The 16,983-nt window shown below is 62.9% G+C and overlaps 6 protein-coding genes across 6 annotated transcripts; all 6 read left to right on the plus strand.

Annotated features, from left to right (window-relative positions):
- Positions 1 to 1,627: 1,627 nt before the first annotated feature.
- LDBPK_240930 (minchromosome maintenance (MCM) complex subunit, putative) lies at positions 1,628 to 4,033 on the plus strand (the record flags this gene model as incomplete). The annotated part of the gene is made up of 1 exon (XM_003861136.1): positions 1,628 to 4,033. The coding sequence occupies one exon, from the start codon at positions 1,628 to 1,630 to the stop codon at positions 4,031 to 4,033; it is 2,406 nt and encodes an 801-aa protein (XP_003861184.1).
- Positions 4,034 to 4,540: 507 nt separating this feature from the next.
- Positions 4,541 to 5,941, plus strand: LDBPK_240940 (hypothetical protein, conserved; the record flags this gene model as incomplete). Its single annotated transcript, XM_003861137.1, has 1 exon — positions 4,541 to 5,941. One exon carries the CDS (start codon positions 4,541 to 4,543, stop codon positions 5,939 to 5,941), a length of 1,401 nt encoding a protein of 466 aa, XP_003861185.1.
- Positions 5,942 to 6,536: 595 nt separating this feature from the next.
- LDBPK_240950 (hypothetical protein, conserved) lies at positions 6,537 to 9,362 on the plus strand (the record flags this gene model as incomplete). Its single annotated transcript, XM_003861138.1, has 1 exon — positions 6,537 to 9,362. The coding sequence occupies one exon, from the start codon at positions 6,537 to 6,539 to the stop codon at positions 9,360 to 9,362; it is 2,826 nt and encodes a 941-aa protein (XP_003861186.1).
- A 793-nt stretch (positions 9,363 to 10,155) lies between these two features.
- LDBPK_240960 (hypothetical protein, conserved) lies at positions 10,156 to 10,503 on the plus strand (the record flags this gene model as incomplete). Its single annotated transcript, XM_003861139.1, has 1 exon — positions 10,156 to 10,503. One exon carries the CDS (start codon positions 10,156 to 10,158, stop codon positions 10,501 to 10,503), a length of 348 nt encoding a protein of 115 aa, XP_003861187.1.
- Positions 10,504 to 11,554: 1,051 nt separating this feature from the next.
- LDBPK_240970 (hypothetical protein, conserved) lies at positions 11,555 to 12,751 on the plus strand (the record flags this gene model as incomplete). The annotated part of the gene is made up of 1 exon (XM_003861140.1): positions 11,555 to 12,751. The coding sequence occupies one exon, from the start codon at positions 11,555 to 11,557 to the stop codon at positions 12,749 to 12,751; it is 1,197 nt and encodes a 398-aa protein (XP_003861188.1).
- Positions 12,752 to 13,892: 1,141 nt separating this feature from the next.
- Positions 13,893 to 16,838, plus strand: LDBPK_240980 (hypothetical protein, conserved; the record flags this gene model as incomplete). Its single annotated transcript, XM_003861141.1, has 1 exon — positions 13,893 to 16,838. One exon carries the CDS (start codon positions 13,893 to 13,895, stop codon positions 16,836 to 16,838), a length of 2,946 nt encoding a protein of 981 aa, XP_003861189.1.
- Positions 16,839 to 16,983: the final 145 nt, after the last annotated feature.

Raw genomic sequence — 16,983 nt, forward strand, 5'->3', positions numbered from 1 at the left:
TGGCGGAGCGGTGCATGCTGTACTACCGGCGCGCCTGCGCACTCCTCCGGCAGCCGCTCCGCATGTCGCTCGTCGAGGAGGCCGCTGAGCTGTTGGCGAAGGCGACCGTCGTGTACCCGCCCAACGCCACATGGAACAACAGGCGTGTGTTGCTGGTGAAATTGCTGGCAACGGAGCTGGCGCTGGGACGGCTGCCGCCGGACGAAGATTGGCTCGCCCTCGACGTCCCGGCGCTCACCGATGTTGTGAACGCGCTCAAGACGTCGCGTCTAGACCTCCTCGACGCGGCGCTTTCGATGCATGGGCCTTTCTTTGTGGAGATCGGCGTACACAACGTCCTGTGTCTGGCGCGTCAGCGACTCGCGCTGCTGATGGTCGTGAAGTTCTACCTGACTCACGGGTGCGAGAGTCGTCTAAGCGTGTCGGAGATGGTGCGATACCACCGCCTCCCCTACTCGGCGGTGGACGCGGGGGTCGTGTGGCTGCTGCCGCTGCTCGTAGAGAAGCAGATAAACGGTGTGCTGGACCACGACTACCTGATTCTAAGCGCCAAGACGCCGTTCGACGCCTATCCGCTCAAGACGCTCGCCGACGCTGCAGCCGTCGCATGACATCCACCGCGGAGTTGGGGGAGGGCGGGTGATGGCGTGCGACAAGCACCCCTTGGGTCTCTGTGGAGGTGGTAAAAGGGTTTTGCATTATGGGGGTAAAGGACTCAAAAGAGTGTGCGGGGAAGCGGCGGGAGCGGCTCCGATGCGCATGTCTGTGCCTGTGCAGGTGTGCGCAAACCCCTGTGCGCCTGTCTTTCTCCTTGTGCTTGGGCTTGCGTCAGTTGTCGGCGGTGGTGGCGGCGGTGCATTCTCCCCCTCCCCCTCCCTCTCTCCCTCCTGCCCTCTGTGCGAGGGGGAGAACGGAGGGAAGACAAGGATTGGCAGAGAAGTGGCAGATGCTCGGAGAGCACATCATACTCGCAAAGCAAAGGAACGTGTGTATGCGTCCGCTAAGCCTTTTCCAAGGGCGCCAGAGTTGCAGGCGCGTCTCGCGGAGTTAGGGCACGAAGGCTCAAGGCAGTTAAGAAACGGGAAGGAGAATGGAGGGTGATATACGGCGAAGCGCAGTCGTGTCGTCTGGCCTCACCGTGGCGGCGCCGCAGATGCAGCAACTAGGATTTTCGTGACCCGTTCTCGTGCCCGCTCGCTCTTAGCCCCCTCGCCGCGACTCTCTCTCTCTCTCCACCCACCCAGCGGTGTTACGCACACAAGCACGGCCCTCTCTCTGTGCATGTATTCTTTCCCCTCTTGTCCTCCTCTCGCCTCATCACGGCATCCACCAACCTCCCCGTGGCCCAAATCTACGCACACGTGCGCGCACGTGGGCATACGTGCAAGAGCGGCCTGCGAACACTCAAAGGAGAGGTGTGGAGGGATCGGTCGCCGAGTACGCTCGAAGGCCTCATTGACGGAGGCGCTGCAGACGACGTGTCAGCGACATCATACAAGTACATACATCGAAATAGCACGGCAAGAGAGTCACACGCACATACATCTGACGCCCTTGCCACCTCCCTACACTCCCACCCTGCCCACGCCCCCCCCCCTCCTGGAAGGGCGTCGATGAAACTGTCAGGATGCAGTCAGACCTTGGCACCGTGCACGTCACGAACTTCCACGGCAGCGGCGCGCTGTCTGGTGACGGTTACAATGCCAGCGGCAGCGTGGATGGCGACAGCGAGGCGGGCACGGACATCCGCCTCCTCGCCAAGGAGTTCGTGACTCAGTTTCGCATCCATCACGAGTTCCTATACATGGACATGCTGCGGAGCAACTTGTCGGCTGGGCTGCACTACGTGGAGTTCCAGATGCTGCACCTCCAACAGTTCAGCGGCGTCCTCTTTGGAGCGGTGCAGCATAACCCCACCCGCGCACTGCCGCTGATGGAACACGCGGTGTGGGAGCTAGCGCAGGAGCGCAAGCTGTTCCCTGCCTACAGTCGCGAGACGACGATTCAGGTGCAGCTCTTCTGGGGCGTGCCGCCGATGGCGCTGCGCAACCTCGCCCAGGCCGCCGTGGCGCAGCTGGTCAGTGTGAGCGGCATTGTCGTCAAGTCCAGCTCCACACATGCTCGCTGTGTCCGGGCAGCTATCCAATGCACGAGCTGTCGAAGCAAAGCCTACATCAACGGCGGGCGGTCGATCGATCTGCCGCCGCAGTGCATGGAAAACAGCGGCCGCGGTGGGGCCGGTGGTGGCGGAGGTACGTCCTCCAGCAAGTGCCGGCCGAACCCCTACGTGCTTCTGCCAATGGAGTGCGAGTACGAGGACCAGCAGATCATCAAGCTGCAGGAGCTGCCCGAGGACGTGCCGACCGGTGAACTGCCGCGACACCTAACGGTGGTTGTGGATCGCTACTTAGTTGATCGCATCAGCCCTGGCTCCCGCGTCCAGATCGTTGGTGTCGTCTCGGTGCAGGAGAAGCGCGGTGGCTTCGACAGCGCGCGCGGCGGAGGCCGTGGTCGCGCGGCGGCCGGCTTGCGTGCGCAGTACCTGCGCTGTGTCGGCCTCATGTTCCGCACTACGCAGGATGCCAGCTGCGCGGTGGTGAGCGTGAACCAGAACTTCTCCTCTCGTGTGCGATCTCGCTCAACCATGACGTGGCAGCCCGAGGAAGAGGCGTCCTTCAAGGCCTTTGCTAAGCAGGAGGACGTGTTCCAGAAGCTCTCTGCCAGCATCGACCCCGCCATCTTTGGCCTGGAGGATCAGAAGAAGGCGATTGTGTGCCTCCTGTTCGGCGGCACGCGCAAGCGCATCGGCAGCAACTTCCTGCGCGGTGACATGAACGTCCTCTTCATTGGTGACCCGTCGACGGCCAAGTCGCAGCTGCTGAAGTTCGTGGAGAAGGTGGCCCCGATCGGCATCTACACCTCTGGCAAAGGCAGCAGTGCCGCCGGTCTCACCGCGTCGGTCATCTCGAACGGCAACGGCGACTTTGTGCTCGAGGCGGGGTCGATGGTGCTGGCAGACGGCGGCGTCGTGTGCATTGACGAGTTTGACAAGATGCGAGAGCAGGATCAGGTGGCCATTCACGAGGCGATGGAGCAGCAGACCATCTCCATTGCCAAGGCGAATATGACGACCATGCTAAATAGTCGCACGTCGGTGCTGGCGGCTGCGAACCCGACGCTCGGTAGCTACGACCCTCTGCGCTCCAACGAGGACCAGATGGACTTCCAGAGCTCCATCCTGTCCCGCTTCGACCTCATCTTTAAGGTGATTGATCCCCGAAACCCGGAGACGGATCAGCGGCTGGCTCACCACGTCATCTCGCTCCACAAGAGCGCCAACGGCAGCGGCGGGCGACGCGGCGGTGGTCGTGCGGGTGCGTCCGTCTCCGCTGGTAGTGGCGCGGCGGCTTCTGCAGCGCAGAATAGCCATGACGAAGTGGTGGAGCGCTGCTTCTTTACGAAATACATCTCCTACGCCCGTGCCACCTGCCGCCCGGTCATCTCAGAGGAGGCAATGAAGGTGTTACTCGACTTCTACGTTCAGGTGCGCCGAGACGCACATCAGCAAACCCTCGCGACAATTGGCGGCATGAGCAGCGGCAACGGCAGCGCGGCGGGCGGTGGTAGCTCGAGCAGCAACAAGACGCCTATCATCCAGATCACGGCCCGGCAACTGGAGAGCCTCGTGCGCATTACAGAGTCGCTGGCCCGGATGCGGCTTGACGTGCTCGCCAGCCGCAGCGATGCTGAAGAGGCCATCAAGCTCTTTAAAATCGCCACCGTCGACGCCATCAAGAGCGGAGTGGCGGACCAAATCCTGACGGAGGCCCAGAGTGAGCTTGTCCTGCGCGTGGAGGAGGCGCTGCGCCGCCGCGTCGCACTCGGGGCCACGGTCGAGCATCATCGCCTCTTGTCGGAGCTCGCACGCATGGGTTTTGACGCCAAACTCGTCGAGCGTGCCTTGTACGCGATGGTGAAGCGGGAGGAGCTGGAGTGGCGCAAGCAGCGCACCCTGCTGCACCGTGTGAGATGACGCTGATTCGAAAGGTCTCGCAGCAGCATGCATGGACGGTGGCACCCGCGTGTGTCTCTGTGCACCGCTTTTTTTTATTTGGTGTTTTGCTCCTTCACCTCGCCTCCTCCCCCTTTCATAGACTCCCGAGGCGCCGGTCCTCGCCCAACACCCAACGCAGAAAAAGCTTAAATCGTCTTCTCCCCTCGGACGGTCATCGTCGCCATGGCCTGCGTTCTCCACCGCCGACCTTGCCTCTCGTTCATTCCCTCCCCCTCGTCTCCGCAATGCTTATCAGCACCGCCGCCAATGACCTGCCTTCCTTTTCGTCATTGCACGCTCCTTCTTCCACCCCACCCCAAGGTCACCCTCTCGTTGCGCACAGCATACACGTGCGTGTCTGCTGTGCTCGACGCGCAGGAAGCGGATTCTCAGCCGACGTCGACGGCTGCCTCATCGGCAGCGCACGCTTCATCGCACCGGACCGCAGCAGCCTCGACAGCTGGCTGTATCAGCGGCTGAAACCTGATGGTCACGAGCGCCAAAGCCGAGCCACCCATGAAGAAGCCCAGGCTCGACCCAGAGAAGAGCGCAGCGGCGCCCTGCAATTCTGAGGCAGCGACAACGGCAGCTGCCGCAGTCGACTTCGATGTCATTCCCACAAGCAATGCCCTTCTGAGTGCGCGACTCCAAAGAGAACTGAAATCCTTATGGAGTGCGAGTGCTCCTGCCACAGCGGCGCCTTCAGACACCGGCGGGCCGTCGATGGATCACGGCACACCACCCAAGCCCGCTGATGTGGCCTCCGTTGTGCCGTCCTTCAAGGTCGGCACGCTTGAGATGTACCGCCGCTTCCCGGAGGCCTACGATATGCTCATGGCCCACCACAACTGCACTGCCGTGCGCCACACACTGCTGAAGGACGTGCTGGGCCGCATTGCTCGTACGGCAGGTGCAGCAGTCGTACCAGCGGATGCTGCCGCGGACGCTGCGGGGCAGCGCACGCCGCCGTGGGTGCGCGTGGCAGACTTTGGGTGCGGCACAGGACGCATCGAAAGCATGGTGGCGCAGCACCCCGCCGTTCAGGCCATCTACGCGTACGACAGCGAGGTGTCGATGCTGCGGCGCTGTCTGGTAAACACCGTGCGGAGTGCTGCTCAGTCCGGGCACTACCGCTCCGTGAGTCTCCTACCCGTGGCCGCGTCGGCAGAGAAGAGAAGCGAAATCAACGCTGCCAGCTCCCCCTCGCACGCGCTGCCGTCACCGCCTGCGTTGCTGTGCGGTGGGGACGAGAGCGAGGCGACGAAATCGGCAGCAGCAGCAGCGTTACAGTTGTGCATCCGTCCTGTACCGTTCCGGGCAATTCAGGCAGGCTTTCTCACGCAGACACGACACCCCCGCTGCTCCCTCGTTGTTTGCGCGTGGTCTCTCTCCTACGTTATGCGAATGCAGTGGGGCGAGGATCACTGGCACGCCGCCGTAGACACGGTTGTGCAGTCACTGCTGAACCTGCTCGACAACACGCGCTCGGATGCGGCGGTGGTCATACTAGAGACCCTGGGCAACGGCTCTGCAGAGCCGACGCGGCAGAGCACGTACACGCAGCGGCTGGAAGAGTGCTTCGGGTTCACACGGACGTGGGTGCGCACGGACTACGAGTTCAAGAGTAAGGCCGACGCGGAACGCATGGTGCGCTTCTTCTTTGGCGAAAAGATGCTGGCGAAGCTCACCTCAGAAAACGTTGGTAGTGGAGCAGGCGAGCATGGCGCCACTGACGGCGCGGAGAGTGGTGGTGGTTGTCGCCTCATGGAGTGCACAGGCATTTGGACTTACTGGAAGGCGCGAGAGTCGCCAACGGAGCCGTTCAGGGAGTCACTGGAATTGTCTCGCTCGTGGCTGGCACACAGACACACACAGACACACACGTAGCGCAGCTCTCCCCTGCCCCGTATGAGAGCTCTCGAGTAACGCGTCTCTGGAGCACGTGCTAGCAAACGTTCGCACTCGCAACAGCCACACCTCGACGCGCACTAAACCCCCCTCTCACCGCCGCCTATCCCGTTACCCCCCCCCTTCACAAACTTCGCGCAGCACAGCTGCGCCGTTTTTGTGGTTCTCTCGCGTCTGTGGAACTTGAGTCTGCGCCTCGCTCACGCGAAAGTGCCGATGATGGGAAGGAGGGGAGTATCGACAGCCATGCTCGATGTCTGCCTCGGCAGCAGCAGATGCATATTCGACTCACCAAGCACGCCCTGCGCTGTGCATCTGATTGGACGGATCATTACATGGCCCCCACCCCCTACTTCCCCGCCTCTCTCTCCCACCCTGCTTCTCTTCGTCGTTGTTCGCCCTCGTCACGCTGTGAGCTCTGCGCATCGCTTCACACGCGCACGCGCACACGCAGAGCCGCGAAAGGAGGGCCGCCGTAAAGCAGCGGTGCATCTCAGTCGACGTGAGGCTGTCCAAGTTCTCCTCGTCCTCCCTCCTGCCAACAAAGGTTCCCAGTCACCAATCTCGCCCCGGGATGAAGCTCCTGCACTCCAAGTCGACCGCGGAGCCGATTCTCGCCGTCACGGCGTGTCCGTGCGCGAACCTCTTCGGCCTCGTCACGCAGAGCGCCGTCGCTGTCTACCGCTCCACTACGCTCACCACAGTCTTCAGCTTCTCTCTGAAGCCCTTCCAGTCCGTGCTAAAGGGCAGTGGCGATGATGGGGAGAGGCGCAACGGCAACTCCGTCTGCTGCTGCTGGTCGCCATCGGGACGCCTGTTCACCCTTGCACTGCCGTCGGGGCTGCTGCTCGTGCTGGATGTAGAGGGTGGCGCCTTGGTGCGCTTCCTCACCCCTGGTGGCACGGCCCCTGCAAGCGGCGACGGCGCTGGCGGCTCCAGCTCGACCCCCGCCTTGGCGAGTGTGCCGCGAGTCCCCACAACGCTCCCGCCTGGCCGCCCTGTGCTCGCCATGGGCTGGTGTGCGGTGCACTCACTCTCCTCCAGACACGTTAGCGCCATGCATGTGGACGTGCAGACACGGTGCCTGCCGGTCCGAACCGGCGTGACGGCTGCGTTGCTCGACGAAGTTGCTCAAGGATCCCCCCTTTCTCTCCTCGGCGCGGGGGACGCTGCCCATCTGCTCTCCTCAACTGCAGTGATGAGCGGCGGATACCCTGCTGATGCGAGAAGCGGCAGCAGATCCGTGTCGCTGCTCATGGTTCTTGGCTGCGACGGTGCTCTTCGTTGCCTGATCGGCGGTCTGTACGAGGTGCGACGTCTAGCACTGTCGCTGCCGCCGGGCTTCCCCGCCCGGCCTGACAGCGGGCCCAGCGGCCGCGTGGCCTCCTGGGAGGATGTCGTCGTTGAAGACATGCAAGTGCGTCAGTGCGCTATGCCTAGTGCGACTTTGGGTGGTAGACAGACACGCGCACAGAGAAGAACTGGGCCACCCGACTGGGTATGCTTTGGTGAGTCGGCCGCGAACGGCGTCCGTCCTGCCGTGGCGCAGCAGCACCGCCTGTACCTGACCGCTACGGGCGCGTCATCGAGTGGTCCCGCAGCACATTCGCTATGGGAGGTGGACTTGCACGACAACCTCTCCGCCCTGGCCGCTCCACATTGGCTTGCATTGTGCTACGTGCGCGAGTGCACCCGCATCACGCGCGAGATGTACGAGAAGGTCGCTCACGAGTGGCATGCAGTGCTGCGGGGTCGGCTCTGGGCACACCTCGGCCTCCCTGCTGTCGCCCCTCTTCTCTCCTCCGCCGTCCTGGCGCAACTCACGGAGCCGGATCCCTTGGCACTCTACAAATACGCGAAGCAGCAGCTCAGGCGCACCGCCGTGACGGAGGATCTCGAGGTTATGGCTACGGCAGTGCAGCGCGCAATTTACGAAATCACGCACGTGTGCTACCGGTGTTGTGAGGTCGCCATGGCGTACGCCGCACACCTCCGCGAGCCGGACACGGTTACGCAGCACATTGGCGCGCTGCGGCGGCTTTGCGAGTCGTTTCTGCGACACGTCACGAGGGAGGCGGAGGGCGCGCGTGACTTGGCGCTGTGGGTGCTGCAGCAGTCGCGTCACTGGGGGCGCGGCTCCCGCTTCGCCATGGGTGCGGCGGATGAGCGAGCACTGGAGGAGGCGGAAGAGGATCAGCAGGAGAGGTCGTCGGCGGTGTCGTCGCCGTCTACTGCAGCGGCTGACATGGCCCGCCCACCGTCGTCGCGACAGCCACCGTCCGTGTTGGACGAAGTCCCGCTTAGTGCGACGCGCCAGCCGGCCTTATTGAGCTACCTTTCGTCCATTGCTACGCAAGAGACCCACCCGGATGGCGATCCAGTGATTCACCTCTGCGCACAGCTCGCCATCCGCGTGCAGGACTGCGCACCGTTGCCGGCGTCGATCATGGCTTCTCTTCCAGTCCGCGTTGTGTTGTCGGGTGCGCAAGATACCGGCGCCGCCTCCGCCTCAACAGCGTCGCAGCTCCTGTGCTGTGTAGTGGAAGGGGTCGAAGAGGACGAGCAAGGACGCTGCCTCGACGAGGATGACGACGAGGAGAAGAGCTTTACTGCTGCCTCCGGCAACGGCGGTGGCGGGGGTGGTGACGGAGACGGGGCGGCGAAAGGCTATTACCCGCTGTACGAAACGGGTCTGGAAGACGTCGCATTCGGTGAACGCAATCTTGATGTGGCACGCGACGAGTGCGGCTGCGCGCTCATCACGGAAGGGGCCCACGTGCATGTGTTGCGCTCCACTGCCGCGACGACCAATACAATCCAGGCTCTGCAGATCGGCACATACAAGCTGGTGGTGCGCCGCGACAGTGATTGTGGAGACGACAACGCCGCCGACTCACCCGCAGCTTCCGGTTCTGTGCTGGAGGCATCCCTTAAGGTAGACGTGGACGTGAATCTCATCACATCTCGCCTCAAGGCGGAGCTGGCAGGCAAGCACGGCTGTGCAATACCTTGTGTCTACAGCGCCACATGGTACGGCTACCTTGAAGAGGATCGGCACATTGTGGTCTGTCAGCCAAACACCGTCACTGCTGGCCGCTCTGCCGGATCTGATGCCTGGTGCAGGTCGACTGCGCCGGCAACGTTCTTTGTCGCCACCGTCGACGGCGGTGGCCGCCTGTTGATGGTTGATGAGGAAGAGCACGACGGCGACAACGCCGATGGCGACGATGCGGCGGACTCTTCGGCGGCCGCAGCGTCGTCGGCGCGAGCCGCTCTGTGTGAAGTGACCGGGATGGAGGGCGTGCCGCTGCGCGTGAGCATGAGTCGTGCCCGCAGCTTCTGCGTCATCGTCGGTGTCGCCAAGTACGTTGTCCTCTCCCTCTACGATGACGACTACTGAGGAACGAGCGGGAAGGAGAGGTGCGGCAGACTCCGTTCGTGCCCCCGTCGCTCTGCGCATCCCGCTGCGGTTCCCTCGAATCACACCGGCAGCCATGCAAGCGCGAAATCCCCGCACATAGACGCGCCCCCGCGAAAGCACTACTATTACGCGAGCTGAGGCAGGGGCCTTATCAGGTTCATCATAGACTAGATGCGCGCCACATACTCAGCAGAAGGAAAGAGCCCATGAGGAGGAAGGGGGCGAGGGCCTTCGAAGACACGGTCGCTCTCATACCCTCCTTGATACGCGCCAGGTGGACAACCATCCGTCCTTTCTTACATGACCACGCTGCGTATACACTACTGCCCACACACACAGATGCAGAGGAGGAAAGGAAAGAGACTAGGTGAAGGCAGCCTCGTCATCGCCCTCGCCACACTCCTCCCCGCGTGCCGTGCTTACCCTTCCCCCTTCTTTGTCGCTGCGTCTTCTCCATGCACTCGAGGGCGCAGTGGAAGGGGTAGCGTGCAAAAGCCCGGCACGGTGTACCGCCACGGACACAGTTAGCGGGCAGTGCACACCGTGGGCATCCATATGCACGCTCGCTTGCCCACAGCATGCCCTCCCTCGCCCCTCCTCCAAGCTCCGTCTGACCCCCACTGCCGATGCCGCATGGTTCGCATATCTTCTCTCGTCCTCACCGCCCCCCCCCCGGCTCCTCTCCCTCCCTCCTAACGTCTGATATCATTGCAACACGCTCACATGCACTAAGATGAGCAACATCTACTGAGTGCACCTCTTCCTCCCCACCATGTCCGCATTCATGGAGAAGTACCACATCAACAAGGCTCTCGGCACCACGTTGAGAGCCGTGCAGTCCGTGTGGGACTGGACGCGTGAGCGGCTGTGGCCCATCTACTCCGCCGCCGTCGTCATCTCCCTCTTCCAGATGATCGCTGTCGCCTCAGAGAAGCAGATTCTCGCCGACCACTACTACGGCGACGTCGATGGGAAGTTCGAGGAGCACAAGGATGAGCTCGTGCGCGACGCCAAGAAGCTCTTCAACGAAGAGGTAGCGGTGGCGGTGAAAGAGCATGTGTGGCAGCTGTCCCCTGCGGCGTTCCGTCGCGAGTACAGCAGCCGCCTTGGCAACGCTTAATATCGTGAAGAAGGGGGGAGGCTGGGGAAGGTGTTCTGACGTGCTGGCAAGCCCCAAGCGCAGATGCGGAGTGTTCAGGACTGTCTACCTATGCCTGTGGCGACGCAGAAAGTCATGGTGACAGAGAAGGCCACATTTAACCATGCCGCCTCGCACGCATGCACGCGCGCAAGTAGTGGGAGGTGGGGGAGGTGTATCATCTGACTCCTCCGGCAGCTCTCTAGCCCTCCCCTGCAGCCAAGCTCCCCACTCCCCCCCCCCCGACCCCCTCCCGATCCTTTGCGTGCCGTGTGCGTATGCGGGTTTTTTGCGTGATGGACGGGATCTCATGGTGTTTTGCTCTGATTTGTCTGTGTGTCTATATGCGTGTGTAACGGTGTGTGCATGTGTGTTTGTGTGTCATCATCCATGTTGCTTCGCACGAAGAGGACGGAGGGTCGATGGGCCTCCCTCGCCCCCTCTCGCAGCCACACCCAAATACGCCGCCCTCCACCCTCCGTCTCTTCCTCTTGGTGGAGTTGATGTTTCCTGCCTCGTGAGGCACCTAACTAAAAATGACGCCACGTGTGATCGCACATGTGCACACATGCGTGTGTCGCAAGCTGTAGTGGTGCATTCGTGTGTGCGTATGTGTGTATGCGCCTCCCGCCCTCTCCCACCGCATGTCTCAACAGCAGGGCACGATCTCAGGTTTGTGGCTCGGCGCCACACTCTTCGCATGCCGCTCCCTCGTCGAGAGAGCATACAAGGAGAGTGCAACGATGCCGGCGAGTGGCACTGCACTCACTCTCTCCCCCTCCTCCTCCTCCTCCCTCAACACCACAAACCACGACGCACGCTGGTGCACGCGCATGCACCCATGCACATGTCAGCAGTTCATTGAGTGGCCACGGAGAACAGGGCCAACGCGACGCTTGATTCCCCTCCCTCCCTCCCTCCTCCTCCTCCTCATCAAGCTCGGATGAGTCGCCCACGACGGTTCTCGCCGCTCGTGCACTCGCCCCGTGGGGTGTACGTCCAGTCGCCCCTGGCGGGCGAACCCGAGGTGGGCATGGCGAATGACGGTCGCATATTCGAGGAGCTCCTTGACGCCGAAGTCGCAGTGAACATGGAAAAGCTTCGGGAGGCGTCGCGCATGGGCATTCCGCCGGCCTACCGCGGTGTTGTCTACCGCTACCTTCTCGGGGTCGCCTTCACCGACAAGTCCAGCGAGATGACGATGGAAGAGTTGCAGGACAAGGACTTCCAGCTCTTGAACACGGCCTACACCCGCATGTTGGGAAACGGGGACGAGGACGACGACCGCGGCGGCGCTGGCGGCGGGGGTCACAGCGGCAGCCACAGCACTGGCGGTAGCGTGGCGGCCCTACACACCATCAGGGAACTGCTGACCTTCTCGACATCATCCGCGGTGGCGGCCGTGAGCGCGACGGAGGGAAGCGGTCCACTGCACTGCAGCAGCGGCTTCCGCGGCATAGGTAGCGGCGACGCAGGGGGCGGTACCGGTGGTGGCAGCAGCGGTGCAGGAACGGTGGCGACGCCTTTTGTGTACCGCGGTCCGTCAGCTGTCCCGGCCCTCGGCCCCTCGGCCACTCTCGCCGCCTGGGAAGAGTGCGTGACGGCGCTGCGGTACTGTGAGCCGTACAACGCGGACGCGCGTCAGTGGGCGAGGATGGAGTCCGCACTGGCCGCGCTGCAGATGATGTACTGCAACGTCTCTGTCGATCACGTGCAGCTGATCGTGCTGCTGGCGCGCCAACTCGACCGGGTCGCCAGCTCGGCGCGCGACACCTTCTTCACTGTCCACGCCCTCTTTGATGTGCTGACACAGGACGGCAACATTCTGCACGACGCTCACACGCTGCAGACGCACTGCGGCAACTTCCTCATGCTCTTCCGCTCCGTGTTGCTCCCGCTCTATGAGCACTTCACAGTGGAGGGGCTGACCACGTGGGAGTGGATCCCAAGCTTGCTGACGTGCTTCTTCGTGGGCCGCATGCACCCCGACGACGTGTTCGCGCTGTGGGACTACTATCTCGCGGATATGAGCGAGCACCAGGCGATGGCGCTGCACCCGTACGCCTGCCTGGCGATGCTCTCGTCCATGACGGAGGTGCTCATCGAGGCCGGCAAGATTGAGCTTCTCTACTGCCTAGAGCACCTACCTCGTCTCGACACGGCGGCCATCATGCGCAAGGCGGTACTGATTCGAGAGTCCGTGTATTCCAAGGAGTTGCTCTGCGGATGACGCGGCCGCCACTGTGGCTGCCACTACCACCGCTGCGGCCGGTTTACAACGATGGTCGACTACGCACAAAGAGGGAGAGAGCGAAGGCTGCGGATGTGCCTGGTGGGACGTCACAGGGCATCCGTGTCGTCGAAGGCCCGGTTGGGAAGCGTGCGTGTATGATGAGGGCGGCGGCAGCTGCTGCAACGCCCTTCAGCGCGCTTGATCTCCGTTGACTTGACATTCGCTGCACGTTGTTGGCCTCTACTGCTGTAGCGTCTGTCTGTCCGTCCCTCGCTGTGCTCCCTCTAGCTGAGCCCCACACCCCCTACTTCTACGGCCTCGTCCTTGCCTTGCGTGCTGCGCCTCACACGACTCTCTCCTTCTGTCTGCTCTGGACCTTTTCATGAAGCGGTGTTTGGTGATGTAGACACGGCCTCGATGACGCCATGCATCGCCTTTCGCAGAGAGCACACACGCACAAACAAGGCACAGGTGTACGCCTTATCCGTCACTCATCGTCCGCTCCCCTCTAATACCTTTCACCCGGCGTGGCCGTGAAGGGGAACGGCGGCGGCGGCGGCGAAGAACCAAGGAGGAGGATGGGCACATCTCCGCGGCTCTGCTCCGCCTCTTGCTGCCGATGATGATGCTGTGGCGCCTGCACTCCCCCGTGTGTTCTCGCTCGCTTTCCACCTCTCTTTGGCCCATTATGTGCACTCTTCTTCGGCTCGCTCGTCCTTCTCGCCAGCACGCCTTTTCGCGGGCTGCTCTTGCGCTGACTTCCTACGGCTGCCCGACACTGTGAAGGTTCGGAGTTGGCCGGCGACGAGGGGCGTGCACTGTCTCTACCCTTTCTGTGTGTGTGTGTGGTATTGCAGACGCTATTCGACCGCCACCCGCCACACCGGCGTGCAACGGCACTCACACAGGCAGGCGCACTGCCCAGAAGCGCGCAACAGCAGCAACGGGCTACAATCACCCTTGCACCAAGTAGATAGACACTTCGATAGATTTGGTCGACGCGCTGCCGCCAACGACGACGTCACACGCACACCCGAAAACAGCTGCGCGCGCAGTGGCACCGGCGGTCGCTGGGATCCTTCTCTGTTTTTCCAAGAGGGTCGACTTCCTTATCGTGGCCACCACGCGAACTTGACGCATGTTGAGTCCTTGCGCCTATCGGGCTGCCCTGCTCGACTTGCTCACGTCCTCGGCAGCCGAATCACAGGAGATGGAGAATGAGAAGGCTGGGCTGCAGGCGAATCACATGCATGTCGACCCCGCACAGGCGCGGCATCCGTATGTCCCCTCACTGCGACTGGCTCGCAGACCTTCGTCATCGTTCGCGGAGGAGGAAGAGCAAGCAGTTGACAACACGACGCCGGAAACCTTTGCGGCGGCCACAGCAGCAGCGGCGCCATCAGTCTACTCGTACCCTCCTGTGGCCCTGGTGAAGGGGTCCCCTTCCATATCAGCAAGCAACTGTGTGATCGAAGACAGCGTGCTTCGTCTGGGGAACGCACAGGCGCGATCGGGCGCCGCCTCGAGTCATGGACCTTCTGCGGCGCACGAAGGTGTGGCCCATCAGTCGACCTCTGGGGTGGCAGTCGTGGAGGAAGGGACAGGCCGGTCTCTTATCCTGAGCTTCATCGACAACTGCATCTGCGCCGGCGTGCCAGAGGCCGTGATCGCGGAGCAAGTGCAGTTCATGGTGTCCTCCATGAAGGAGTCCCTCGCCCTCCACGCCGCTCTGCATGCGCGACAGCACAAGGATCGCATTCGCGAGTATGAGGTGAGTGAGCTGACGGCAATGCTGGAGCGACAGCAACTGCAGTTTGCGCAGCAGCACCCACAGATGGCACCACCTGGGCTAGACGCTGCCCCCTCCCTCTCCGCTTCCTCCCCAATCCTTGCAGCTCCCCCACCGATGAGCTACGCGCCCCCGCAGCAGCAGCATGTGCCGGCGGTGCGCTCGACAGCGGAGGGGACGATCGGCGCAAAGCCGCTCCACTACATGTCCATCTCTCAACGGCTTTCAGACAGCCTATGGACGGCTTCCACTACCACAGACAAACCCCCGCAACACTTCGCCGACAACGGGCGGCCCTCGCCGTTGTCTCGACACGCGAGGAGCCAGGCGGCGCACATGGTGAATGATAGAGCTGGAAGCTCGTCGGCAGTGCCCGTCTCCTTTTGGCGTCCGCGCACGCCGGCGCACGCTTCAACCACAGAGACGCCGACGGCCCCCGTTGCGCGGTCTAAGAATAACGCCGGCGGTGACGCAGCCGCAGTGAGTAGCAGCACTGGCCACGCTTGTGCGCAGCCCCACACCCGGTCGCCGCCTTCGCGCGCGACTTCCGTGTCGCGCCGATCGTCTCGGGCACGCGACTCTTCGTGCCATCACCACCCCCGTCACAGCCGCTATCACAAACTGTGCAGTGTCTGCTATCCAAGCTCGTCATCATCGCAGCCTCCCTCTACCTCTACGGCACAAGCGGCGGAGGTGGCCGCCTCCCCCGTCGATGATAGGCCCGCTTCCCTGCGGCGCAGCCCAATGGCAAAGTGGCGGCAGTGGTACGCCCCCTCGCAGCGCTACATGAGGCCGACGCACACCAGCCGGGCACGGCAGGAGTCAAAGTCGCCATCGTTGTCGCCCCTCCGCATCAATCCGCCAGCGGTGGCCCGCGGTCTTCGCGACGAGGGGCGTGTGAAGCGTTCATCGTCGCGGTGGGGCAGCAGTGGCAGCGCCCCGCTCTTTACGCAGGGAGCCGCGTCTGCAGTCACAGGACACCGCTCAGCTGTGCAGAAATTGCTTGTCCGATCCACTCACAGCAGCCGCCTTCGCGCGGCGGCAACTTCGCGGCGGCAAACTGCGTCCTCGGTGTCAGCATCAAGAGCATCGTGCGAGGGTGAGGATGAGCTGAACGAGTTCGGCAGCGCAGACACACCTCACGCTCAGGAATCAGTCGCACGGTGCACAGCCGCAGTCGCGGATGACTCCCTCCGCGCGACTCCGGCGCAGATGCCGACTTCGGTGATGCGTGTCGATCCGTCGTCGGAGGCACCGCCGCCGTCCCCCTCTCCTGGTACGTCGAACCCAAACGCGCCCCGAAGATGCGCTCGTCTCTCCATCCACCCCAAGCCCGCCCTCGACACCACCGGCAACACCCGCGGCGGTGGACACGGAAAGGTCGGAACGTCGCCGAATGCCGCTGCGGTGACGAATGCTGCGCCAATTCGAGGCGGCAGCGAGACGCCCCCAGCTTGTTCAACGGCGACATCGCCTGCATCATCGTCAACTCCGGCAGCCACCGTCTCAGCCTCCACGGCGCAGAGGTCGGCACCCTCACAAACCACGCGCGAAGCAGCGCAAGAGGGACAGCCGGAACACCAACACTATCAGCAGGGTCAAAAGCATCGACCTCATCGGCCGCCGCCTCCACCTCAGCCGCGGCCGAGCTCCAGAGATATCGGCACCGTACTAAACCTTCCTGCGTCTGCGGCGGCTTTTGTGGACGACGACTGCAGTGATGCCAACGTGTACGTCACCAGCCCTGAGCTGCAGCTCTTTATGGAGCTCAGCCAGCGCAAGCTTCGGGAGACGGAGCGGGTGCTGGCGCAGGCACCCACGCCGTCACGCACTGCCTGCGTTCCGCGCCCCTGCCAAAGTCCCTCGCCGATGTCCATCGTCAACGCGTCGCACTCGTGCGCACTGCGGGACAATATCGGCGTCTCTTCCTGTGCGCCTTCCTCCGTTGACGCACAACAGACCCCACTGCTCGCCAAAAGCTGGTCCGACCGGTCGCTGGACGCCGTGCGGGCGCGACAGCAGCAGCGGCTCGTTGACCTTCGCCGACGCTTCAGCAGCTACGACACAGCCTCGAGCAACACCAGCCCGAAGAGCCCTCACGCTCTGCCTGGAAAGGTCACTCGCGCGTCTTTGTCTGCGTCTGTGGTGGCTGAGGCGCCGCATGAACTCCAGCAGTCCAGCTCCGTCATCTTCCAGCCTCACTATGTGCACTCCGCCTCGGTTGAGAACTCACCGCTGGTTCAGATTTCTCCGACCTCGTCGGACGAGAAGGACACGCACGACGGATGCGTGTAAGGGGGCGGCGGAGGGGAGGGACAATGCGGAGGCGCACTGCACAGAGGACGGTCAACACCCAGACGCAGATGCACGCGTCTTGCTTTCCTCTCTGTCGTTTGTTCTTGTTGCCTCCCCACCCCCTCCGCCGCCGCGGTCGTGTCGC

This window comes from Leishmania donovani, chromosome 24 (assembly GCF_000227135.1).
Source record: "Leishmania donovani BPK282A1 complete genome, chromosome 24".
Lineage (NCBI taxonomy): Eukaryota > Euglenozoa > Kinetoplastea > Trypanosomatida > Trypanosomatidae > Leishmania > Leishmania donovani.